Raw genomic sequence first — 27,966 nt, forward strand, 5'->3', positions numbered from 1 at the left:
TCGTGTGAGTTGGAACGAAACCTGTAGCTCTTGTTGTCAATGCTGCCTGTCAAAATGTCAATATGTCATTATTGATAGATATTGCAATTTTGCGAATCGCTGACGATTCAATGAAAAAATAAGCAAAACAAAGCGTAATTCAATATTTGGTGGCGCGCAGTATTTCGTAATTTAAAAAGTATTATTTTCATATCAAGTTTAACCTCAGTGAACGTTAACAGTATTGTGTTTATTTACTTTTAAGTGTGATCAGCTGTTTTTAAAATGGGTTTTGTTTCGTATTTTATGGATAATTATACGGCCAGTATATATGATATAATCGGTGAGTGGTATTTAATATTGACCTTGTACTTAAGTGATGTTCTCTTAGGAATTGTACATATCTTGTTTGTACATGTGTTTTTCCATTCCTTTTTTTATATGCAAAACTTGCTTGGATGAAACTCCGAGATAATAATACGTACCTACTACCTCTTTGTGATCTATGCTCTAATCAGCGGAGGAAATCAAATCTTGCATCACAATTACCTACCTAAAAATCTTTTGTGGAAATAATGGCTTTTAATGAAATATTACTTAAGCTATCCTTTAATGCAAATAATGTAGTGTAGTATAAAAGTTTATAAAGGCAAATTTCTATGTATTGAAACTTAAATAAATAATAAATAATTTGAACTAAACCATAACACGGGTATTGTAAAATTATACCAAATATACTGATTGCCTAATAAGTTGGTCAAGGTGAACATGATTTTCAAGTTAAAAGGCAATATCTGTTAATATTAAACATTCATGAATAAAAACATTACTATAGCAGCATTTTGGCTGTATAAGAAGATTCTATAGTCTGTATAAAACATGGACTTTAAAAAAGTCTCTGGCTAGTCCCTTTCTAAAGAGGTTACATTTAAGCAGGTGCTACCTTGCTAAAAACACATGATAAAGTACTCATAAGAGTGTGATATAGATTGTTACTAAACTTATCTTATTTGTCAATCATTGATTCATCGTGATAAGGTGGTCAGTTTTGGACACTGAACATTGAATGTAAATATGCTTTTAATGGTATGTTGACTGTAAGGTCTGTCAATCAAAATTATGTATTGAATCGTAAAATTATTAATTCATAATAGTTATATATTGCATTGCTGAGAAATGGTAGGTATATCTTATTTGGCTCCTTTATGTTCAATTATTTATGTAGTTACTTTTTTCCTTAAAAAAACATTAGGTCTAACCTTTATTTACTAAGTAACTTTGTAATCAAGTTTTATACCTACAATTGACTGCCTTCAACCAGGCCAATACATTGAACTTTGGTTTAGTTAGCTAAGGAAGTATTAAACTTAGTATTAACATAATCAATGTTAACAATGGTCATCTACATTCATTTATTTAAATAACACTGGTACAGATACATATTAAATACATTATTTCGAATACACTGTGTATCCAACCAGAAAAAAAAAACAAAATTAGAATTAGAATAAAAAAAAACAAAAAAAATGTTTCAAGGATACTCATTTCTGCTGTCAGTATGACGATATTGAAATAGGAATACTGATACATTAACGATTTTTCGTTATGATAGTGGCTTGTTATGGATGATGGATTATGATTCTGACTTCAGTAAGTACAGTGTATTGGCGGTAGCATGGCTGAATGTCTAGACTCCGTTGCCTGCTTTTTTAATGGCGTCTTCTAGCACATAGGCCGTCAATATAGTGGATTTTATTTCTTTTTCTGAAATGCAATGAATGGAAATCGGCTTACGATTAAGTTACGATCGAGTGTTATCTGAGTCGATGAATGACGTAGTTTAACTGCTTCATCATGTACTTTTGTCTGATGATAATTATAATGATTTTTGTAATTTAATTTTCTGACAACGAATTTCCTCGTTTGATGTAGTTTCAGCAGGTGCCACTGCACTATTTGGCGCTAGTGTCGCTTGTAAAATAGTCCGTTAAAGCAGCGGGTAAATGCATCTAGTAGAGCGTATACGAGATCTGTTAAATATAAAAATAAGCCTATGATTGTTTGAAATGTATTAGGTTTAGACAAGTTCTCTGGTCTTTCGTAAGGTAAGATGTTAGAGAGACATCTCGCCAGCTCACTATACAATCAAGCGCCCTGTCTCACTTCCGCAATTGCTACAATACCTGAAGCTTTGGGTGATAGGCCCCCAGACAGGCGTCCGGATAAAGCCGGCTTTGTGATCGCGTATCCGGCAAAATTAACGGATTTTGTAAAGATTTGGTCGACTTGGCTTTCGAATTTGTATTTGTAATAATAAAAAAAGCTTGATTTCAACCAATTTTTGCCATGCCAGTTAACACTGACCGAGTCCTATTTTTGAGCCCAAATGTCCGGCCAATTTTGCAAGTCTCGTTTTTTGATCTGGCAACCTTTGTCCTAGAAAACGTTTACAACATGTCACAGGTTCATACAGCCTATCCGAATCCCTAAGCAATTCGTTTCCAGCCATCCTAAGAACTTAATTACCCCTAAGATAAGATATGAATGATGTTAATTCTAGAAGATTCTAAAATCATATTGCGCGTACATTTGCATAGCGTCGTATAGCAATTAGTCTTGTCTATCGGTCGATGGACCGTGATCAATGTCACACTGCACACAATTTGTTGATGTGTGTATTATGTACTTGTATAATGTTCTGTTACCGTTACCGCTGCGAATTTAATTAGGTACTGAATTGTTGAAAAAGTCTTGATTTTGAATGATTTTTTTTTATCATCGATTGTAGTTTGTGGCTGTGATTTTTGTTCAGCAGAAATCGTGACAGTTGCAACAAATGGAATTGATGATCTTATTTAAAAAAAAACTGTTTTTAAATGAAATAACTATTTGATTGTACTATGCAGCGACAAAGGTAGGCCTGTTGGTGAGTCACGAACCAATAGGTTAGTGACTCTAACTACTATACCAGTGGCCCTAAGTTCGATTCCCACTCAGGTAAAATGGTTGTATGAAAGGCAAAATCATCTGTTCTTACTCTGTGTGTAATTTATTTGCAAGTAACTACTAAAGTATTTATTTAGATATATTTAAGTATGTTTTTCAGCTGTCTAGTACCTACTTTAAGACTAGATGGCGTTATGTTTCGGCAACTTAGAAATTTTGGTTGATTTCATAAACTTTTCCTTTTTGCAAAATCCTATCATCACCAACAAAACAAACCGTAATAACCGTTGCTTAACCCCGATCTTTATTTTTAGTACTTATTGGTATACCGGCAGCAAAAACACATCATCTGTGAAAATTAGCTAGCACAGCCTTTTGACGGACAGACGGACAGATGACGGACAACATCTCTTTGAATCCGGAACCCAGGAAGCTATACCTAAAATAATGAGAATAACATATCTTTTTACTTCAATACGTCATAAGTAACGTATGCTAACCTGCTATCGCTTGGCTCTTTGGACCCAACTTGTTGTTTGACGTAGTTTTAAGAAACTGACGCATTCTATCTACTTTCTAACAAACTCACAGATTACTCATATCGGGTGATGTGTTAGTTCATATATTCCGTGAAGATAAAGTAGGATAGTTTTAGTAGAGTTATTATCACAATAGTAGTTTCTAGATGGATTGCTTAATTAAAAATGTAGCAATGCAAGAATGGGATTATTGTGGTAGGGACACGTCGGTGCAATGACATCATTCACCAATTATTAAAAGCACTGACAACAAAAAACCAGTCTGCTTTCACTACATGCTTAGGAGAATACAAATAGTGTCATTTTAATCCAATTTCCATCTATTCATCGGCAACTGTAAATAGCGGATTTGGTTCCCAGATAGCTTTTGGACGGACCTGTTGGTCTAGTGGTTCGTGACCCTGGCTGATATACCGCAGGGCGTGGGTTATATTCCCACCCAGGACAAATGTTTATGTGATGAGCACGATCATTTGTTCTGTGTCTGGGTTTAATTTATATATATTACTAGCTGTTGCCCGTGACTTGGTCCCCGTGGGTAGAAGATATAAGTTATGATTTAGGTATACCTGCCCGGTTTATTTCACAGTTTCCTTTTTATCATCACCATTATATCTTAGCTCCTATTAGTCGCAGCGTGGTGGTTTATAGTCTAAAGCCTTCCTCGATGAATGGTCTATTCAACACAAAAATAATTTTTCAATTTGGACCAGTAGTTCCTGAGATTAGCGCGTTCAAACAAACAAACTCTTCAGCTTTATATAATAAATATAGAATATAGATGTATGTATTTAGAAATATATAAGTATGTTTATCAGTTGTCTAGTACTCATAATACACACTCTGCTTAATCTGAGACTAGATGGCGCTGTGTGAAAGTTCTGGAATATTATTATTATTTTAGTCTGCATTACCTCTCCATTTATCCCAAAGTGATCATGAACACGCAATGCTGCAACAAGCTTTGTGTCTAGGTAAATTGTGTCCTTTAATCGTTCTTGTGTGTGCTAAGAATAAATATCTTGTGATGAAGGAAAATGTGTTCTATGTTCTTACATAACAAGGATAGGTATTGCATTCGGTTTATTTTCCTCCTCTTAAAATCCTACTTATATTATAGACGCGAAAGTTTGTATTTATGGATGTACGGATGAGGGTTCCTCTTTAGCGCATAAACCACCAAATGGATTTAGACAAAACTTTAAACACAGATAGGTTATAATCAGGATTAACACAGGATAGTTTTCAGTTGTAGTCCTACCATCCCCATTTAATTATTACTGTCAAGTTTCAAGTAAGCGCTGTCATTGGCTGTTAGTCCAGTCTTTCGATGAATGAATCATAATCGTGATCATCGGATTTGAGAACAGATTTTTGAGCTATTAATCAGCCACGGCCTTTGAATAGTTGCTAAAGCTATAAATTGTCATTGATCGTTAGTATCCGTCACTTAAGACTAACTTTAAGTTATTTAAGCTAAATAATAAGTCATCATCATCTTTATCAGAATTGAATAACCCAATACTAGACATAAGCCTCTCTTTGTTTGTTTGTAAGTCTTTGCATCATTCCTCTTTCTTTATATTAACGGCTTTAATAAGTACTTATACAAAAAAGTTCCGTCTAGATTTTTTTTCTATATCAAAACTGTAATATCCCATTTTATTTACGTCAATGTCTATGCGTCATTGGGTGGTCGTTACGCCAAAAAAGTGGTTCTTCAACTTCTACTTATTCGAAGTATAGGTACCATAAACAGTAACTCTATCACCTATTGTTTATTTTTTTTAGTGTCTGTGTCTATGACTTTGCACTGTTTTTGATTAGGTCAAAAGTTTTGTTACTATTTAATATTATAATACGATGACAAAGATACTTTTAGGATACAACTTGACGCAGTCGGGTAAAGAGGTCACCATTAGGTATAAGAAACTAGGAAATTATGATTCTAAATATGTACATAATTACAATGGTTTTTAGTTCGAACAAAGGTCTTTTCACGATTTCTCAGCTTTTAAAGTGAGTTTATATTCGTACATGATGAAGCCGTCGGCCATGACTTAAAATTATAACGTAAATACCATCAAAATACGTCACCGAAACTGCAATGAATTTATTTATAAACAGTATAAAAATGCGGGGTCAAAGAAAGTGAAATTGCATTTTATTTGGGTACATTAGCCAGACAAAGTGGATTAGCATGAAGTCGCATTGTCGTTGTGTCCAATTTCTGCTTAACAAATTATAATTAAAAATGTATGGATCAGCTTCATAGCTTCTCTGTCACCTCAATGAATGTAATTAATAATCGATCAATGGACTTCGAATGTCCAACACCGCCCGGCATGCTCGCACGCAACAAAAACTTGACATTTACCAGTCAGCCTGGAAACGAGTCGGGAGCAACGGGTTTACGCCATTAAAAAAAATATCCCATCAACGCAACACGTCCCGAACGTACATAAATTAAAAAATATAAACAATATTATAGTTGTCTATCTTCGTACATAGATAATGCTAGGGTCAGCTGGCTGTATGCTTTCATTTCAATATCATTCTTAGTCGAGACATCGCGTCAATCAAACGTCAAATTATATTTTTTTAATTATTTTTTTTAAGCATGCGACCTCTGTATGCAAATTAAGTATCGATCGGTCGGCGGGTTATCGGTGCATTCGGTTTATTTTTTTTTATGAAAATCGATAAGGGCTTTGGAAAGATGGTGAAGAGTCGGTGTGATGCGCGGCCAGTGAAAGCTTACATCATGAGTGATTTGCTGAAGAAGTTCGATCACGACACGAGGAATGACGTCGTGCAGGTCGCCGTCGCCATCGCCGGCTTCTACCTTGGCATGTTTTGTTGTATGTATTTTCTTTACCTATATTTTTTAAACTGATGTGTCATTTGTTTTTTTGTTTGTGTGTCATGTTGTAGTAATCATTTTAAATTTTTATTATAAATTCAACACATGGACTGGTGTACTAAAATCGTATAATATGCAATATTACGGAAAATTTATTTTAATAACTTTTGCGATAGTTTAAAATATTTGCGATAGTTTAATATCTATTGTTCTATTAAACTTACCTTTAAAGTTAGTATGTCTCGTAAAATAAAAATATTATGATAAATGTGAAAACATTTTGTTCCGTAAAATCTGTATTAAGTTTATAAAAAAACCCATTAAAAATCAAATTCACCAAACGTACGATAAAAAAAACATATAAATTAACCTACTTTCTTTTCTGTGGGAAAACAAAAATTAAACCAAAAAAAAATATAACAAAAGAAGTCTGGCTAACAATAGATTAACTAGACACCTAGTTTGCACAGTATGTTACTTGAGGTGACCACAAGACCTAGCGAATTTCCTCATTCTAGACCTAAATTCAGGTTACAATATATAATGTTACATTATTACTTACCGGTAACGTTTTCCTGATGGTAATATTTATGTCTAAATATAGAATTTGTAAAATTGGGATTTTCTCTTAAGTCTAACAAAAAACAAGGGATAAAGAGATACAGAATTAAATCTAAAAAAAAATACTGAATCGAAATCAAAAGTTTTCATTTCAAATAAGCCGTTTTCCAGGCACTTTTAAAACGTTACAATAATTTCTCTAGTTGCACGTTTAGTTTCGTAAGAATCGTACAACTTACACTTATTTTACTATTGTGAGTTTGTCGAAGCAAGTAAAGCTGATTTTAACTAATTAATTTATTAATGCAAGAAAAGCTGGATTAGCTAATTCATCTTAATTATCTTAATGACCATACTTGGCAACTTCACTGGGTGTTATAATTCGAGTCAGTACCAGTAAGGCATTCTATTAGTAAAATCATTTCTAAAATCGGTTTAGTTGATCTTGATATACCTCATTAAACCTAAAATTCACTTTCCGTCTTTATAATTTTTTGTACAATTTTTCAATACGACTTTCGCTTTAAGGAATTTAATCCTTGTGTCGCTGGGTTTTCGCAAACATTTAAGTCAAATACACAATTCTTGTTGTGAGTCTGGGTACTAACAACAAGAATTGTGGAGCACAAAAATGTTAGTGCTAGGCGGGAATCGTACCCGCGTCACGTCACGCCTACTCATTTTGGCTTCTATTGGATCTAGGACTGACAAGAACTGAAAAGAATTATACCAACATTGCAAATCGTCTCAGTTTTTAATCGATTTTAAGCATATTTTGACTTTATCAAAACAAACATGTGTCAAACGTTCAGCCAAATGAATTTACGTTTAAAATTTACCAAACTGAAACCTTTACATATTATGTGTATCATAATCACATGAAACTAATTACTAACTATTAAATTTCTAACAAAAACTTTTCCAACATCTTCTTGGCAGAGAACTGTGCATTCAGCCTAGATGCCTAGATTAATAGCTTCTTGTTAATATAATATTAGGGTTGTGGGGTCCAGTAGTCGGCAGGTGTATCCAGCCGGTTGTAACAGCCAGTCTGTCTGCTATTTTTTACCACATTAAATGCAATTTATCGTAGTCCCGCATCGTCGGGAACGAGTTAGGGGAAACGTTTGCGCGCCATTTTTTTAACTATGACATTTAGTACCGTTTAAATGTCACGTTCATGTAAATTGTTAGGTTTATAGCTGTTAATTGATAGCATAAAAACATTTTTCTAATTTATCGTAAACTGTGTTTTAAAGTCTTCGCGCCAATTTTTACGTAGTTTTACTCAACTTTGACATTAAGTGTCAACTTGACGTTTCCATTTTTGAATGAAGAGTCTGTCTTTGTTACTTTCTTCGGAAAATAATTCCCGCCATGTATTTTTTTTCCAACTTTTTCCTTAATAATTCGTATAGAAACAAGAAGAAATTAATAATAGTTACATCATACGTTGTTTCATTCATATCTTGTGCCTAAGATCATATGTCATGTAATATCCTATCTAAACTAATAAAAATATAGTCTATCTGGATATATCCGTTTATTTTTAAAGCGAAAGATAGGGGACACGTTTTCAACATCAAGTTATTGCTAAAGATGTTGCATTATATTACTGAATGAATAAGAAAATTGCTTGAGTATCGATTTTCCGGGCTGAAAATATACGCATGTTGCAACTGTTCATGTGAAAAAGTGAAGTGGTGATTGTTCTCAACCAACATATGTATATTTTAATCTATATACTAATATATAAAGCTGAAGAGTTTGTTTGTTTGAACGCGCTCATCTCAGGAACTATTGGTTCAAATCGAAAAATTATTTTTGTGTTCAATAGATCATTCATCGAGGAAGGTTTTAGGCTATAAACCATCACGCTGCGACTAATAGGAGCGAAGATACAATGGAAAATGTGGAAAAAACAGGGTAGATATAAATCATAACGTATATCTTCTAACCACGCGAACGAAGTCGCGGGCAACAGCTAGTCTATAGTATATAGGTGAGACAAAATATTATAAAGCTGCGTAAAGTAGGTAACATAAACACTATACTTCATCCTTTCTTTGCCATGTTCCCAATCATTTGGGACACCTTTTTTTTTTCAATCCAATTTTCTACTCGTCATCTCAGCATTGATATTTAGCGTCTCAGATCAATTTTCAACCCTCAATCTTATTAATACATTTTTGACAGATATTAAAATCACGTTATTTATGCTAAACGCACGTGTTCTACGCAAAGTCGTCCACAATAAAATTACATAAATAATAAATAACTGTGTCAATGGAGTACGATGTCAGCATTACGAATAACGATATTACTGACCGGTAAATTCATACGTACATACATATTTATGCGACTATTCATTTATACGTATAATTGATTTATAGTAAACTTTCATGATCATCGTTCCCCTGCCCCTATCCCAATTATTATTTGGGGTCGGCGCAACATGTCTTCTCCTTCCATACCTTTCTATCTTTCTATCGTCATTCACAGTAAACTTTATCATAACAAAAAGCACATCCGAAAGGGATTTCCAATCTGTCAGAAATCATGATAGTTAGCAGCCGCTTATAAAATAGGATACATTTCAATGTCTACATCTCATTTGATAGTTACAAAGACAGCTTGGTACCTCTAGTCGCCATTTTTTTCAGCGCCATGTTCTGAAATATGTCTGCGAGATTCTTTTCCTCTCGCAAAATTTTTGAAACAAAGTCTTCTTTTCTTTTAGTTTATTCGTAAAAATAAAATATTCCGCCCAGAAATAATTAAGCCAAATTAGGAAGCTCCAAAACATTTGGCTTCCTGTAGTAACGTTTCTGAAGAACGTTGTCCAATTCAATAAACAAAGCGGTAATAAACATACCGTAGGGATTTTCCGAAAAAAAATATATTTTAAAAGGTCTTTGCCCTATTGAGATATGATCAACACGCAAGCATCATATTTATAACCTAATCCTGTTCAAAATGATTTAATTAAAACCTTCCACACACATCCTGAGTATTTCTTAGTATCAGGTAATCGTATCAAAATGGCTACTTCATTAACTAGACGATGATCGATATCAAGTCTATTTTCTCAGTACTTCATTAATCTTGAGAGCACTTTTAAATTATCATAGGAGAAGTTGCCATCGTAAAACGAAAACACAGAATGTTCGGTAGTTATAACACAGTTTGTAATCCTTCGCAATTTTTGACTCAAACTGGTAAAGAGAAATTTAGATAATTTATCACATTGGCCCGCACTGAATCGCATATTTTGACGTTCCTATAATTTTCTAACATTCATTACTGTCATAAGCCGAGTGGTTGAGGTCTCTACGCCAAACCAAGTATACGCGACGCCGACGGGCCGCAGGTTCAATCCGATATAGGATAATCCTTTGCGTGATTCTCGAATGCCTGTTCTAAGTGTGATTCTCACTCTGTCTTTGTGCAATTTTGGCAAAGTAAAAGAAAAAACTGCAATAATATTTTATGATGCTCACCGTTTTGTGCCAGCTCCAAAAGAAAAAACTATACGGGATGAATTTATGCGGCAATTGTTTAAAATCTGTTCTATTCCTCTAAGAACCTTTAGGCCTAACCAGGAAAAAATCATCGCAAATAGCTAGAATCGTTACAACACCCAGTTACCTTGTTTTGACCCACTAACGGAAAATATTTATGTTTATTCTGTTCAGTCACCTCTTGTTTATTTTTAAAACAAAGAAAAGACCCGTTATAGGTCGAGTCACACGTTTTCGAGTCATTCGCATCATTTTAATTTAATTAAGATTTTTTCATGTTTGCACTTAAGTCGGGGTTATTTTTGTTTTGTTGACTGTATTTGTAAAGCATGTAGTTTAGGCTTATCTGCCATCTGCATTTGAACCGTGTAAGATATAGGTCGCCATGGCAACTTCGACTTATAACCGGCAGCTTTTGTCCATACGGGACGAAAACAGATAATAAAAATATTAGAATCTAGACCTACATTTTACCCCCATTGGGAGACATTTTCCATACATTGTTTTCTTTAGCTTTACATTTTGTATAACATTGCAATGGACTATTAAACTCATCGTCACGGATAATCCCCAATTTTCTCTGAAATTAAGATAACATCTCATTGAAGAAATGTTTGGCAAACGACTCGCTGGCGCTTTAGCGTATGTTTCAGATAACCAGATATTTTCGCTTATACCCAGTTTGGCACTCACAAATGAAAAAAACTCTCTAGAAAATAATTAACAAAAACACTTGAATAAAAACCGAATGCCCGATAACCAGTAGGCCATAAGATACGTTAATAAAACTGCGGTATCAAACAAATTGTTATCATCTCGTAAACTGTGTTCTTGAACTTACTCTCGCAAAAACAATGTGAACACTTTCAATGTCACGTAAGACACAATGTCTAATAATAATGTTTATCGTTATATTTGCTATCTGTACTAGAAAATTATACCTACTGTGTAACAAACTGGTTTCTAAGTAATGATGGAAAAAGGAACCGGGGCCTACTGCTTCTTAGAGTAAAATAGTTTTACTCTAAGCTGTCCAAAAGTAAATAATCATACTACACCTCAGAGTTAGATGGTTCGTTCAAAGCGGTGGTGATCCATGACCACAGAAGTAAGGTTTTGGACGTATATTAGCATCAATTTTCCATAAGCTAATAAAAAAGAAAATGATGAAAAGGCCATGCAGCCCTTTCGTGAAGGGTTGCCGAATGGAGGTGCTGTCCTAGTGTAATTTGACCTTCAAATAGTTTGATTTTGTTTTTGTAGAACGACGCAAGGCAGAATGCCGTGATTTCTTTTCCATTGTCAACTATGATGTAGAAAAGCAGACACTTTAAGATGTCACTTAGATAAGGGTCCGTCTTACATAATATGTGTTTGTGATAAATCTTGCCTAATTTTCGCATTTTTTGACGTTTTTAATAAAAAGCTTCTGATTAGGCAAATATTTAGTCCCTGCTCAATAATATGTTATCTCTTGTGCTATTTCAAGGCACCTAAGTAATGAAACTGTATCTTCACTCCCATTAGTCGCAGCGTAATGGTATACAGCCTATAACTTTCCTCGATGAATGGTCTATCTATTCAACACAAAATTATTTTTTCAATTTGGACCTGTTCCTGAGATTAGCGCGTAAACAAACAAACAAATTCTTTAGCTTTATATATTAGTATAGATGTGAATTCAGTTGGAGGGCAGACCTAAGATCAAATTCACTAGTGTCCTATTAATTTAATGAATAAAATCCTCAATCGAAAACTTTCGCCATTAAACATAATAAAGTATCGATTAGTATTCTTTCCAAAACAATTTTAATCAGAAATCATGTTTATGTTTTATTTTATCAATTTTATTGCTTTAAGATATTCATATCATTGTTTTGGTTTATACATCAAGCTTATAATGCAAATATCTTGCATTTTGTAATTCGGTGACTCATCATTCAAAGATTTCTATTTAGTTCACAATTATCAATTTTTTTCGTAATATTATATGTGATTTAAATTAAGTTCTTGTTGAGTTATTTTTTTCTTTGGCCTTGACTGTTATCCGTCGAGGTTAATAATTTCGCGATGGCGCCCAAGGCATTGGTTTCTGTATGCCAGAGTGAGAGACCGCTATGCAAATTGCTATGCAAAAAAGAGAAGGCGTACCCAGTCCTGCATTAAAACCATCACTAAAATGACCAAAATGAAAACTTGTTGACGTAAAAAGTGCGATGCATGTTGAAAATGTGATTAGTGTTTATTGAGCAAAATATTTCGAAGCCATCCTTGCTTTTTAGGGTTCCGTAAAAATAGATAAAAACGATATCCTTTCTTCCTTTATCCGTTCGTCTGTTACCAAATTATTCCTCATGAGTCCATATAGCCAGTATGCAAAAATAGATATTTGAAATTTACACAGATAACGTATACGATATTGTATGTACGTATGTACATACAATATCTATGTATGAACTTCTGTTGCCTGAAAGGACTGTTTTGTGTTGTATGATATCAACTCCTATAGGGCCATACCCATCTTCGGCCTCATCAACAGTCCAGTTCCATGTCAGCTAACATTGCATTTTTCTTCGAAAATTTCAGCTCAAACAAAACTGAGAACTGGGTTAAATTTAACAAACAGACTACGGGTCAGGTGAAGCTAAATAAAAGCTTGTAAAAAGTTGGGAAAAATTGTTAAACAATAATTTTGGAACGATGAAAGTCATATCCTTTTTCTTGCTACATCCAGAACTTGATGATCAAATCATGTAATTTGAGATGCTCTCCATGAGAACAATGACTTGATAAGTAGAAATCGAGCATTGTTTCAGTTATTATTGTTTAATTGTTCACGTTTGTGACACGTGACGCGATGACAATAAATGTATACAGCTTCCGGGTCGGCCTTTCTCAAACGGCAGATAAAAAATTATGATTTATATTATGGTTTGACGATAACTTACAAGTATGTAGGGATAAATCTGTTTTTCATGAGCGAGATTGGAATTTTTGGTGTAACTTGTGTTATTGGAATGATCTGGAATGTCCCACTTCTGGGCAATTTCCCCACTCTTCGTCCACTTGTCTCTCTTATGACTGACGAGTAACCATACTAGATACATACATAAATAAATATGTATAGGACAAACTGTATACCAATATATTTATTTTTAAAAGAATAACTTATGAAGTTCCATCCAATAAGAAATACATTTCATAATAATTCCTGTAACGTTTTAAAAGTGCTTGTAAAACTTGAAATAAAACCTTTTTTATTACATTTTGAATACGAGACACTAAAACTTAACTTGTTTACTCGCCTGGTATACTCCACCTCTATACAACCTTCACTCGAAATCAAACAACGGTACCACTGTCCCAGTCTGTATCAATTACTCCGATCAATGATCACTTTAGTCTAGACAGGATCGAGACGACAAAATTAGGTTATCACAAATCAAATTGACATTATTACATTTTCTATAGACCGCTGTGACATTGAGACCTCTTGCTACATATGTTCCATATTTTGTCGACTTGAAACTGTAGGTATATCTTATGCCTACTATCCTTACTTACTAATATAATGTGAATGTTTGTTTGTTACAATTGTTACGCTTTCACGTGAAAAATAATTAACCGATCTTCATGAAACTTTGCACACACGTTCTTGGAGTAATTAGAAGTAACATAGGGTTATCTTTAATCCATTAAAAAAATCATGATTTGCAGCGATATACGACGCGGGCAGAGCCGCGAACTGTAGTATAGTAATCAATGTTATGAATTATGGTTTATGACTGTATAGTGTTTCTATAGATGCTAAAAGCAAGGAAAACTTGTTGTTGCATCATGATATTTGAAAAACAAAACAAAAAGATGTATCGACGTTTGACTAATAATGCGCAAAACTGGTATTTGAAGGTTAAGAAGAAAATTATTTCCAAAATAATAGGTACATTCGATTTGAAATTATTTTTCTGTGACTAAGTAGCTGTCTTACGTTTGGTAAAGTACTGAGTTATGGCGTAGCAATATGATGCTGCGACAAAATGCCAGGGAAGCAAGCCAGGGGCCATCTGTTAGTTATTTTAGTTAGTTTTTGCTTGCGGCTTCGTTCGCCTGAATGTCGGTTACAACTGCAAATACATTTTCCCTACCTTATTAGCCTATGTTTTAGTCCAATTTTATACTGTCTTGGAGGATATAACTACACTATTGCGTTCCAATGACATGATTCAGGCAAAGCTCATAAAAATAAACAAATTAATGAAATATTGAAGGCATTTTTCAACCGACTACAAGGAGAAGAAGCTTTTCAAATCGTCTGTATTTTTTATGTTAGTTTGTTATCACATAACTTCGGACTGGATGGACCGATTTTGTTGTTTTTTTGTTGTACAGTAAATTTCATCAGGTTTGGCCCCGTAGTTTTTTATTGGAAGTCGGTTGTATGTTTTTGTTGTTACAATAATCTATATCTATACTAATATATAAAGCTGAAGAGTTTGTTTGTTTGTTTGAACGCGCTAATCTCAGGCACTACTGGTCCAAATTAAAAAAATATTTTTGTGTTGCATGGACCATTCATCGAGGAAGGCTTTAGGCTATAAACCATCACGCTGCGACTAATAGGAGCGAAAATACAAAGGAAAATGTGAAAAGATAGCAGGTATAAATCATCACTTATATCTTCTACCCACGGGGACGAAGTCGGGCAACAGCTAGTATTAAATACTCATGCAGTTTTCATAATTGTTCATTGTACCAAAAATTCACCTGTAACTACATTATGGAAGCAATAAAGTGTTGAGTATAAAGTATAATTCCTTTAAAATTCTATATAGTATAAATCTAAACAAACAGGTTTACATAAGAACGGCTAAGACTTGCATAATGTGCACTTAGATAAACTATCAATAAATATTCTGCCTTATTTTTGCACGTGATAGAAAATATTTACCGACTCCTATTTATATTGCTCTATTATTATTATTGTAACATTGAGATAGGTTATTTAAAACATTGTGTTATTATAATATTATTTATCCCATCGACCTTTGATGCGGAAATGTAAATAAATCTGTGTGTAACTTAGTTCCTAGGGTTTGTATTCAAGGGTTCAGCTATGAGCTTTATGCATATTATAGCGTAGGAACCAATGTGTGCGGGAAAGCAGAGGTTAAAAACCTTTAGGTGCCGGACAAATTTGTTAAAAAAGGAAAGAAAGTAGAATTTGTTGAATACGTTGATTATTTTTTTAATGACATCGGACTCCATCGTTCTCCAAAAACAGAAGACATGTAAAAGTGATGAAATATCCTACTTACAGAATAAATGATTTCAGTGCAGGTCTTCATCAGCTCCTTATTCATTACACATATAATTAACAGTAAAACTTTTCATCAACCTCTTCTGATATCAACTCTGTTTCCGAAAACTTGCTTTACGTTCATGAAAGTTATTCGATGGACTTTATTTGGGATGAACTAATTTTAGTGGCGTATTCTTGGTTTAGTATTTGAGGTCGAATACCGCATAAAGATCAGCAGGAATTTTATTATATTTTGGTACGTTCTGCCGCCAAAAATATGCTTGACTGACAAAGAAACTATTTTCATCTTAAAAATGCTAAGTGTACAAATCAACACCCTGACTTCTTTCTCTTCTATTTCTTCAACTACAACAGTTTTACTTCAAGAGATGGTGTTACACATGTCATGATGATGGTGCTAAGTCATACGTGGTAGTTTCGATATCCATTTCTGCGCACCAATTTCTTTTAAAATTAAAGTGGATATTACAAAGTGACGATTATATTGTGATACCTACCCACTTGCTTCCGGAACGCGGATTAACTCGTCATGACTTAGTCGGTCACCTATCCACGGACACCGTATCGAGGGTAGCTTAACCTGTGATCGATTAACTTGTGCAGTTGTAGTTGAGCCTCGAGATCCACAGCTGTGGGTTTAATATGTACTTTTCTGGATGATGTCCTCGAAGCATACACTCGTTACTGACACGCGAGGAGACAATTATAAAACGATCCATCTTCATAATTATGAATGCTTTACGTGGGAGTTTGCGCCTTCATTACAGATTTACCTTAAATGTCAAGTATTTTAAATTATTGGGTCTTCTTTGCAAGGTTGGATAAGTAATGGACATCGAAGTAAAGGCTTTGATACCTGATGGTTTAAGTGCAGTAGCGTGGTGTGGTTTTCCTTTAACCGTTTTTAATTAAACATGTAAAAATAAGAACACTCGCACACATTTCATAACAAAACAAACAAAATTTAAATCCCTCAATACGTTCGGAAACTCTAATGCCACAGACACGTGAAACTTCTTTTTTAGCGTCCGGGGTTCAAAACTTCAAAATGTCCTTCGTCCATGGGAACGTGATCCATTCCTGCCCGAACTGATTCACTCCCTCGTGATCGAGTCAAAGGCTATCAGTTACGTAACTTTTCTCATAATTATAACGAAATACATAAATGTACACTTTAGTAATAAGTTTATCTTAATTGCGGGTTATCCGTAATTATATTAACTTTGGTTGCTATCGCCGTATTTATTCAATATTCAATTATTTTTTTTGTAAATCTCGACCTTTGCAACTTGTTAAGGTTTTGCAGGTGGCCTCTCTCTGTAATCTCGTTTCTAGATTATTCTTTGTCTTTGCTTTCGTAAATAAATGATTTATTAAGAGTATTTGGTTTTTGGTTATTGAGTTTAATACGAATGGTATTTTAAATGATACAGATAGATTTTGCTATTTGTGTGATAATATGTATGTACATTTTTACATATTTGGTTATTAGATTATGTTCTTAAAAAAAGGATTCATATTCTAAAGTCTTCCACTAGATTTCACAAACATTCAAATCAAATGCACAATACTATGGTCACTATGGATAAGCATTCGTGGATAACCCAAACGGTTGCCTTGCGCAGGGATTGAACTTACAACACGTCTCACATAGCGCGATAAGATTATTTCTGGGACTTTCTCTTGCCCGCGGCTTTGCCCGCCTGGAAGTCATTTATCGAAACAATATGTAGACTATGTTTCGATCCATGGTCTACCTAATTCAATACCAAATTACCAGTCTTTATACGCTCTCCAAGCTTTTCCACTTACAATATTTGTGTCACTTAATAACACCCCTTACAATGTTCAGTCTTCTCACTGATTAGCAGAAATTCTTTGAACGTAGTTTGACTTGCACACGCAGTTCTAGTGCGTATTAGTAAACCTTTTCAAGGGCAAATGTCGACCAGCACGTGTGCTTTTATAAGGTTTCATAACAAGGAAGAGAGATTGAAGTATGCATAGAACTTACTATACTTTTGTTAAAGACTTATTTTAGATTTTCATTCAATTATTATTTTATGATGACTAATACTTTGCTTTTTGGTTATAAAAATGTATGTTTATTATTTAAGGTTCGCAAACGGTTTCTTCTTACAGAAAATCTTAAATCAGGACTGCACGACAAACGAAAGAATAAGTGAAGAAAGTAGAAACTTGTTTTCGTTACTAAAACTGGCAATTTTCGGCGAACTTCTTTACAAAACTGCTTTTGATTTCAAACTGCAATTTATATAAAAATTGCGATGCAAAACCGGTATCTCGACCAGCGAAAACACACTTAATAAAAAGTACTTGATCACCGCGTCCAGACCATTTTTGACTCGCAATATGGATGCCCATTAGGGCCAAGTCAAATTACAATTTCAATTCAATTTATGAACACAAACATGAATTTCTTATCTTTGTTTATTGTCTCTATTTAATTTTAAAATTTCTGTTTCTGTGTTTGTACGTGAAAACTAAAGTTAAAAAGTAAAATTGTTTCATTTCTGTCTACAACTATAATTATAACTAAGGCTTAAACCGCATTCGGATGTAAACGCCGTGGTTTTTCCGCTACTGATTTTAGCGTCACGAAAGGTAACGACTTGCTTATTAATAGGTATTGCGCGTGATACGATATACTTCATTTCCTTTGTTTGCAAAATCTCGCAAAATAAAACATTAAGCTTTATAAAATCCTTGAATGTTTAAAAGTAAAGAATTTGCTCTAAGCCTTATACCATGTAGGTACCAAGCTCATAAATAATATGTACATTTTGACACAACGTGCAGTAAATTGGTTTAGGAACTCGGCATTGAGTATTAACGTTAAACAATAGCATAATATACGCTCAAATAGCGTAACAAATGTCATTAAACAAACGCTTTTTTTTGGTAATTTCATATTTAAAACTGCGACATGAATATACGGTAAACTATTGCACATAAGCACAAAGAAAATAGAAGACATTGCAATAAAATTAATCTAAGGAAATTATCTGTCAACGCCCTTGAAAATGATAAAATTAATCTTCATAAACATATTGAATAATCACGTATTAGGAAATCACATAACTAATTGCTAATGGCCACAGATAAAGCAAATAAATAAACATGGCGAAGGCGGGAAGCGATGCTTGGCGCATGCGCTGTGCGTGCTCGGGTCACCAAGCCATAGTGCAACAAGACGAACGCGCAACGGAATTGTAACTTTATTCCATATATTTAAGACTTAAAGTTGACTGTTTTCGTCTGCAGACGGTTATGAGACAGATAATGTAATACTTACCCGGATGTCCCGCCATGATTGTAAAAAAATAAAATATGTCGTTTTATTTTGTGTTGTATTACATCGACTATCGCTCATCCTGTTGATATTTGTATCGATTCTATAACTGTATTCAGTTCATTGCCGGGATGATACAGTTTGGACTGTGAACCTTATTTTTTTTATCACTTATGCAATATACTGTGTTTTTTTTTATGGCTGCTGCAGTTATTCTATTTATGTAGTAGCTGTGTCCGTGACTCAGCTCACGTATTCTAAATTTTTGAATAAATAAATATAAATAATAAATGCGGACAACATCACATACATTGTTCTGAACCCAAAGTAAGTTGCTGAAGCACTTGTGTTATGGAATTCAGATACAACGAAGGTACCACAAACACCCAGACCCGAGACAATGTAGAAATGTGAATTTAAACATTGACCCGACCGGGGATCGAACCCGGGACCTCAGAGCTAGCGACACCTTGAAACCGGTGCGTACGCCACTCGACCACGGAGGTCGTCATTGTATGAATAATTTTACTACTTCTAATTACTGGTAGATAGACATGTAGTAAGAAGAGTTGTAAGTTAGGAGTAATAAGGGTAGACCCTTAACCCTTATCCAAAAGTGAAATTTCACAATATTTGAAAAGCTTACTCGTATATTTGATCCAGCTGAAGTAACATTTGGTTTGCATCCTGGCTGGCAAAATAGAACTACTTCCATAAAAACCGCGAAATACGATTTGGAATCTTGACGCTGAGGATTTTTACAATTTTACGGCCATGAAAACCATGGCTCAACCTTGGTTTTTCAATTGCTGCAGCAATAGAAAAACATTATCTGTAAAAAACAACTGTCTTGCTAACTCTGTTCTCGAAATATATAAGCAATAAGTCTCGAAATAAATGAGTAATTTACTCCTACCCACTTAATATCTCCTCCATATCTTCTACTTGCTTCACAACTCCTGAACTGCTGTATTCTTTCCTTTCCAGTGGAGTACGTGGACACGGAGTACAGTTTATGGCTGACCTGGTTCCTGATGCCGGTGATCGTGACCTTCCTACTGCCGGCAGTCATCATCGTACTTATATACATCAGCGCCATCATCTTCCATCTCTACAGGCTGTACCGGTAAGATTTAGAAGAATTATGGTTGTACAACTTCCCATGACAGTTTAATTTGTAGTAGGTTCAGATTCTGCTGCTACTGATGGAAAATGCGGCGGCAGAATCTTGTGCCGCGTGGCACGTACCGACTAAATGCGTTAGACTGAGCGTTTGACGTTGCGCGCTAGATGTTAGACGTTGCCTGGCGGTTCAAGTTTAGTCAGTAACCGTCAGATACTATCCGTTCCCTCCCACTAGGGAGCGAGGTGTCCATGAGGATGAAAAAAAAGAGAATGGCCAGAATGTTCTATGATAAATCTATGCTTTATAATGATATACCTTCTCTCTTGTAAGTTGGTTAAAAACACCCGAAATGTTTTTCAACCGATTTAGACAAGATGGAGGCTGTCAATTCGTCTGTATTTTGTCTGTCTCAGAATTTCAGACTGGATGAACCAATTTAGTTGATTATTTTTTAATTTACCTTTAAAATAGCTGTTGTTTGGTCCCGTAAACTATCATCCAGTTTGCCTCCGTAGTTATAATTTGAAGTTTCTCATATTTTTTTTTGTTAAAAAACATTATAGATAAAAGCTTTGAATAAACGATCACGCATCCACTTGTAGGGTAGATCCCAGTCAGGTAAACAACCTCGAACAATTTTAGCTCGCGATAAACAAAAATCACGTAATAAACAAACAATGCCGTTGGTTGCGACAAGACATTGAGGTGACAATTAACATAATTCGATAACGAAAACCTAAGACCTTATTCCACAGATAATAGCAAAATATCGCAGACATTTACCAGACGGTAATTATAATAATTAGACGAGAAATACCTCTACTATGAAGTCACATGCATGTTTAAAGTAAAACTGTTTCAATTGAAGAAGCGAGATAGCATTCTACTTGATGCTCTGTCCCACAACGCCAATAGTTCCGCATTAAGATAACTTAGTACGAAGCCAATTATTTTTTAATTTATCTTTGAGTTAATAAACTTGGATCTTCCTTTGATGTCTGTCATGCTTTCGAGCTGTGATTTTAATATCTTATTTATTGAGGGTAATGAGGCTTTGATTTATCTAGTGTATGACTCAATGATGCCCTATATTACATACTTTGTTTTAATTTACAATAGGTAATGTCTTAGGCGGTATCGAAATGATTACAATTTAACGAAGGAAGTAAAGAAACTAAGCGAACAAATGCTTAGTTCCACATTCAAAGAATCTTAGTATCCGCCATTAATGTATTTTTGAGGCTTAACATGCTACTAATATTATAAACGCGAAATTTGTATGTATGAATCACTCTTTTACGTAAACACACTGAACGGATTTAGACGATTCTTGGTACATTGATAGTTCATAACCTGGATTAACGCATGGGATAGGTAATTGACTTGAGCGGGTAACAGTTATTGAATTTGTATTAGGCTGAATCTGAGTTGTTTGGATTCCAAGTCTTTTTTACTCTTCTCAGTTCAGTACCCAATGTTTGATAGTTAAGTTTGTGGAAGCGAAACACTGCTCTACATCGTGAAGCGCGCTCTCTCGCTTTGACAACTGAAAGAGTCATACTTAATGAGTTAGGCAGCCAACCCTTCTATCTGACATTTCTATAATCGTTAATATGAATGCTCAAATGCTAGATTACTTATGAGAATCATGTGATGAGCATCTGAATGGATTTAGAGGAAGAGAACTACCAAGAAAACGATGGATGGATTGTTTAAAAGACGATGTCCCCTTGCATGTTTTGCGCGACGCGAATTTCTCTGAACTCATGTAATCAAGTAAACAGTTATTATATGCGTTATGTGTCTAGATCTGTGAATGTAGCGGTTTAGGTCAACTATGTAAGTAAGCTGTGTCGACAGTTGATACTGAGCTGTACCATATTTATGGCACAGCTTATTTTTTATTAGGTTGTAGGAAAATTTCGTCGAAATAAAAAACCAATATTTTTTTCTTTCTTGGAACAATCTCGACATTCAAAAAATACAGTAACATTCTAGAACTCTCGGTGCTTTCATACGAGGCGTATATTATATTGCTTCCAGTGCGTTTTTTCCACGACGACGACTACACGAAGAAGTGCCAAAGTTTACATACTCCGAGGCAAAGCACGACCATACATCGCCAAAAAGACTCAAATAAAATAAAACCTGGTTAGGAAACCATACCACATCCCCTTATTCACCCGACTTCAGATTACCGTACCTTCAGATTATCACGTATTCAAGCATTTTTTTAAGTATTTCTTCAATTTTTCCACGCAGTTACGGCATTATGTATCCCATATCGAGAGTATAATAGGCATGGCCCGATTATAAACTCGAAAGTTACAACCAAAATAAAGCTAAAACCTTCTTATGGTAGGATGAAGGTGGTGGATGGCGTGCAGCCAGACTGGAAGCAAGCGGCGCGGCTGGCGGTCTGCGCGCTGTGGGACGCGCACGGCTGGCTGTGGCATGGTATGTATAATGGGAATTATATGGATAATAACGCATTTATTTTACAAGAAGCTAACTAACATGACTTCAGCTCCAAGTTGCAAAAGGGACTATCCCGAAAGTGCTTTTGTGCGAAGGAAGTTGATGCGCTTTCACAATACGAAGTACTTATTAGCTTTTCCCACGTTTTTATACACTCGCTTTTCATGTATAGATTTTTGCAACTTCCCGATAAGCTAGCAGACTGCAATCGGGTTAAAGTAACCCTAAGGGTTACTATACAATTTATACTATACAATATAATTTATAACTAAACAACGGCTGGACTGATTTTGATAAAATTTGAATGGAGTGACTTGGACGTCATAAACGTGGGTTTTTTGATGTTTTAAATGTATTAATTAATTTCTTAGTAGATAAAGAATACACTAAGGAAGTTGTAATAAGCTCTTACTAAATCCTAATACCAGGTTACGACATAAAGGGCATTGAGAACATCCCTGATGGGCCGTTCCTGGTGATCTACTACCACGGCGCGTTACCCATAGACATGTACTACTTCATAGCCAGGATGCTGCTGTTCAAGAGGCGGCATATACACACCGTGGCTGATCGGTTCATGTTCAAAATACCTGGTGAGTTCAATTATTTACCTTATAAAAATACACGTGTTTATAACCATTTACCCGGTAAGATAATTAACAGTGAGCCGGACTAGCGATACTAATTTATTTATTTAAATTGGTTTAGCAGCAATTGGTACGGCTATACACTTGAAGGGTGACCAATTCATCGTATATCTTTATATTGCAGCCAATTTGTAGGGAAACCTGTTAGTCGCGAGTCCAACATGCACTTTATCGGTCTTGAGTTATTTTTACCGGTTTTCGCTCACTAATAAAATATGCAACATAAAATACTGTTTCATCATGACACTTTGGAACCGTGTAACTAGAGCCACTGCTATTTGTAATAAAAACTTTGATTTTTATCATCCCTCCTACAGGCTGGGCGACCCTCTTGGAAGGTCTGTGCGTGATCCCGGGCACGGTTCAGACCTGCGCGTCGGTCCTCCGCAGCGGGAACCCCCTGGCGATATCCCCAGGCGGCGTGTACGAGGCGCAGTTCGGAGACCACTACTACCGCCTCAACTGGCGGAATAGGATCGGGTTCGCGAAGGTCGCGCAGGAGGCTAAAGTCGTGAGTTCATTTTCTTCACTGATTTTTGTTTTTCTTGATTTCGGTGAAGATTTATACTTTACATACACACAGGGTAGAATTAATTTGATTAGACAAAGTCACTTGGCTCGCTGAAAAGGAATGTCTTTCCGATAAATTTACGAAAGGCATAAAAGTATTTCTGCTTTTGAACTGCCAATATAAACACTACAGATAATTGAACTTTCAGCATCAGGTCAATTCTTGTTACAATTTATACCATGCAGTATATACCTCAGAGAGCACTCTACTGCTTTAACTTTCAAGCACTTTTTATTTACTTCTATTGCTCATAAATATATTTTAAATCACAAATTAAACAAATTATACACATTAAACTCCTCAACATTTTCATATGTCATATGATCATCAACTATCTTTATATTCACAAGTCGATGGAGGTTCTCCATACGAAAGACACTTTGGAACCGTGCAACTAGAGTCATCATTGTAACGTTTTGAAAGTGCACTTAAAGCGGCCTATTCAAATTTAAAAAAAAAACGACCCCCCAGTTTGGTGCTTAATCCTTGTGTCGTGGGGGGTTTCACATATATACAAATCACTTGCGCAAAGACACCCAGACTCAGAACGAGTATTCGTTGTTCGCAAAAATGCTTGTCCTACGCGGGGATCGAACCCGCGACACGACGCGCACAGTGGGTTTGGCGTGGTGACCTCAACCTGCTATCTGTGCAGTCCATAATAAAACCTTGATTTTGATGTATTTCCACAGCCCATAGTCCCAATGTTCACTCAGAATGTTAGAGAAGCGTTCCGCACAGTGGGCTGGTTGCGCGGCGTGTGGCTCCGGATCTATGCCGCGTTCCGCATGCCGCTAGCTCCCGTGTACGGCGGGTTCCCCGTCAAGCTCATCACGCACCTAGGGAAACCCATACCTTACGACCCCGAGCTTACCCCAGAACAGCTGCAGAAGAAGGTAGGAACGATATTTTTTTAAAGTCTCCCTCTTTCATGAATGTAAAACTTGAGGCTTTCTTGAGATTACCCGGGCTTCCATGCACCACTTACGTATTTATTACCATTACCCCTATTGTGTAAGTTTGCACATTTCTCTCGAAGACCTCGAAAAGTTTTGGACTTTCTGCGTTTGGTTTTTAATTAATTTACTTTACTAACTAACTACTTAAACCCAGATTTCTTTATTTTTATGGATTTTTTCAAAACTTACATTGTTCTAATATTCGCTTACAAAATATCGTTTGTTTCAGGTCGCAACAGCGATTGAAGAACTAGTAGAAGAGCACCAGAGGATCCCGGGCAGCATCCTCCAGGCCTTGATGGAGAGGATCCACGAGATTCCCAAGAAGCGGAAACACATAGAAGTGCCAGTCACCAACGGCAAGTGCCAGAACGGTACTCTAAAAGACAGCCCGAGCGAAAAGGCTAAAGTATCATAAGTAAGAGACTGATTTTTTTTTAATTCTAGTGAAGATTTGGCTGTTATTTTATTAACGGCCTGTAGCTGTGTAGCGATAGCTTGAGTGTTGGCTTGAACTCCAAATGTTTCAGTGTTTTTTGGTTACTTGCAATTTTAGCCTGCCATAGATGGTACAAGGTGTTGTAAAGAAAAATGTTTGGTGTTGGCAATTGGCATGGTTTATGAAACAGAATTGATTTAGGCAATTAGATCATGGAATTATATTGAACACGTATCTTTTGTTTTTCAAAAGGTAGAAGAAATAATTGGATGGAGGTATATTAGTTCAGAAAACAACGTGGTTATATACTTGAATCATCTTTGTGACATGCCTTTGAAACTGAAAACTTATTTTAAATTTATTTAAATGTAAAATAATTAAATTAATAGTAAATAATACTTAAATTTCGATCCATAGACAATTTTGCCAAAAATACCTATAATAGGCACCTTAGAAAACTTTCGACTGTAAATTGACAGATTATGATAATCTGTGCACATTTACTTGAAAACAAATGAGTTTCTTAATGAGATTGCATTTAGAATTTAATAAAACATCCCTATAGTTATAAACCATTACTGTGTAGTCATTTTGTTTATAAAAACTTATGAGTAAATGCCAGGCTAATACTCAATGTTTAATCTGTAATAAATGACGAATGATGGATACTTCACAACTACGAGTACTGGCCAATCTTTATAATACTACTGTAGGTGTGTATGTAAAAACTCCTAAACGGCTGGACCGATTTTAATGATGTTGTTGTATCTGTTTGGGTGGCGACCTAGGTGGTTTCGATTCACAAATCAGGGCCCCAATTCATTGTATTGACCGTGAGTGTTCCGCCCCGTACTGAATTTTCAATATTGTGTTGGAAAAATGAATATTAATATTTTAATCCTATTTCCATTCATTCATCGGATATGTAAATAGCGGGATTGTGGCCCTGGTCGGCTAGTTATAAGTTAATGGCCAAAAACGAAAACTTGGTGGTTACAGTTTTATAGCTAATTAATATAGTTAGCTTAAGCGCTGGCTTTGACTGCGGTACGGGAATATATGGCCATGTACCCATTGACCATAGATTGTGAAGTTAGCCCATCATTGGCCATTTCATACAATAGCCATAAATCTAGTTTTAAGTTTCGCTTGACTGCTGAGAGTTAGAAATCTTATTTGACTTACATTTAATTTAGTCTAAAAAATATTTTTGTGTATAATTTTTTTCGAAATATATTTTTAATGTGTCCAATCAAATAGAAATTATGAATGCATTCCTTTGTAGCTTTTATATTGGTTAGTCGATTTTTAGTTTAACGAATTTGATTTAGTCGAATTTACAAAAATAAATAATTTTGACATATCTTAAGTACGTATAGTTACTCAAATGTGATAAAAGAGTTTTTCAAATTCTTCAATAGTTTAAAAATTACGAAGACATTTTGCGAGTCAACAATTAATTCGCAATTTTGCCTTTCTATCGTTGTACGTGCAAAGAGGTAATACGTAACAAAATGGTTTAAAAGCGATAGTATTTTTATGGAATATTCTTTAGTGCAAAAACGCATTTGGCTTATAAATATTTAAATATAAATAACGTTCAAAATGTAGATAAGTAGTCCTAATATTGATTCAAAGATACAAAATAAGCATTTTAGTAAACAAATTATATTAGTGTATTTAATGTTTAGTTTAAGACCGCTTCGGGCAGACTTCGTGTTTCCCGAGCGGAGCCGAAGTGATACGAACACGCACGAAGGTAATTCGTTACCTTTGAATATATATTTTTCGCGCTATTTCTGTAGCTTCATGGAGTCACAAATTGGTCTTTATTTCATAGACCAGGGGGTAATCAGCTCTTAAAGTAAGATCTTTGCGTTATGTGCAAGCGAGACGGCACATATTGTATAGCGTTTTCTCTTTTTCGCAATTGCAATCGTCTTGCTTTAAGTAGTGTTGTTAGACCCTTAGATACTGAAACAAGTGTTATTTCTATAAGCGTTAACTATGTTCCAATCACTCAAATATATGTGATAAACACTCAAAAATAGACATTAAATGAATCCGTATACACTTCAGACATGTTATGAATAAAATTTTCGCACGTTGTCAAACTATTTCGCACTTTATGCGCATATGTATAAAGTCTGTTTTTGAATGTCATAAAGAATCGCGCGAAGTTACGGTTCGCGAACTGTGTGCCAGCTCTGAGACACGTGACGATTTTCCCATGTCAAACACATGGCACTAGGCAGTCGTAGAAGCTAAAATAGCTTCTATTTAATTAAACATAAGGTATGTTCATGCGTGTCAAATAATAGGTCTAAATAACTAGGTAATGTTGTAAACGCCTGCCTAGTTTAATGTTTATATATAAAATACTGAAAAATTTATATACTAATACTATGGATTATTTGTATCACCATTGACACAAAGTACACTTTAAATAATTGTATAAAATATTGTCAATATTATTTTCTTCTTGAAATCTTTAATAATATTTAAGTTGGTCTTGAGAAATATTATTATATTTCTTCTAGTATACAATGATTATTAAAAACGCTTAAATTTTATTTCTAATGAGGATAAAGACAGTTATTTGCAGACAAATACTTGTGTGATGTTCCCATCATTTGTTCTGTGTTTGGGTGTAATTTGTCTATAATATGTATTTATTTGGAAATATCTATGTATGTTTGTCAGT

General features: G+C 35.0%; 1 protein-coding gene across 2 annotated transcripts; it reads left to right on the top strand.

Moving 5' to 3' along the window:
* The first annotated feature begins 58 nt into the window (after window positions 1-58).
* On the top strand, window positions 59-27,966 carry LOC113494290 (transmembrane protein 68). Of its 2 annotated transcripts, none has more exons than XM_026872569.1 (7): window positions 59-322; window positions 20,030-20,168; window positions 22,531-22,625; window positions 23,075-23,239; window positions 23,611-23,804; window positions 24,557-24,760; window positions 25,053-27,966. In XM_026872569.1, exons 1-7 carry the CDS (start codon window positions 265-267, stop codon window positions 25,239-25,241), a joined length of 1,044 nt encoding a protein of 347 aa, XP_026728370.1. In that variant the 5' UTR covers window positions 59-264; the 3' UTR covers window positions 25,242-27,966. The 2 variants fall into 2 exon arrangements, with proteins under 2 accessions (XP_026728370.1, XP_026728368.1); XM_026872567.1 differs by lacking the exon at window positions 59-322 and adding an exon at window positions 5,443-6,325.

The sequence above is a fragment of the Trichoplusia ni genome, chromosome 5 (assembly GCF_003590095.1).
Source record: "Trichoplusia ni isolate ovarian cell line Hi5 chromosome 5, tn1, whole genome shotgun sequence".
In the NCBI taxonomy this organism is placed as follows: domain Eukaryota; kingdom Metazoa; phylum Arthropoda; class Insecta; order Lepidoptera; family Noctuidae; genus Trichoplusia; species Trichoplusia ni.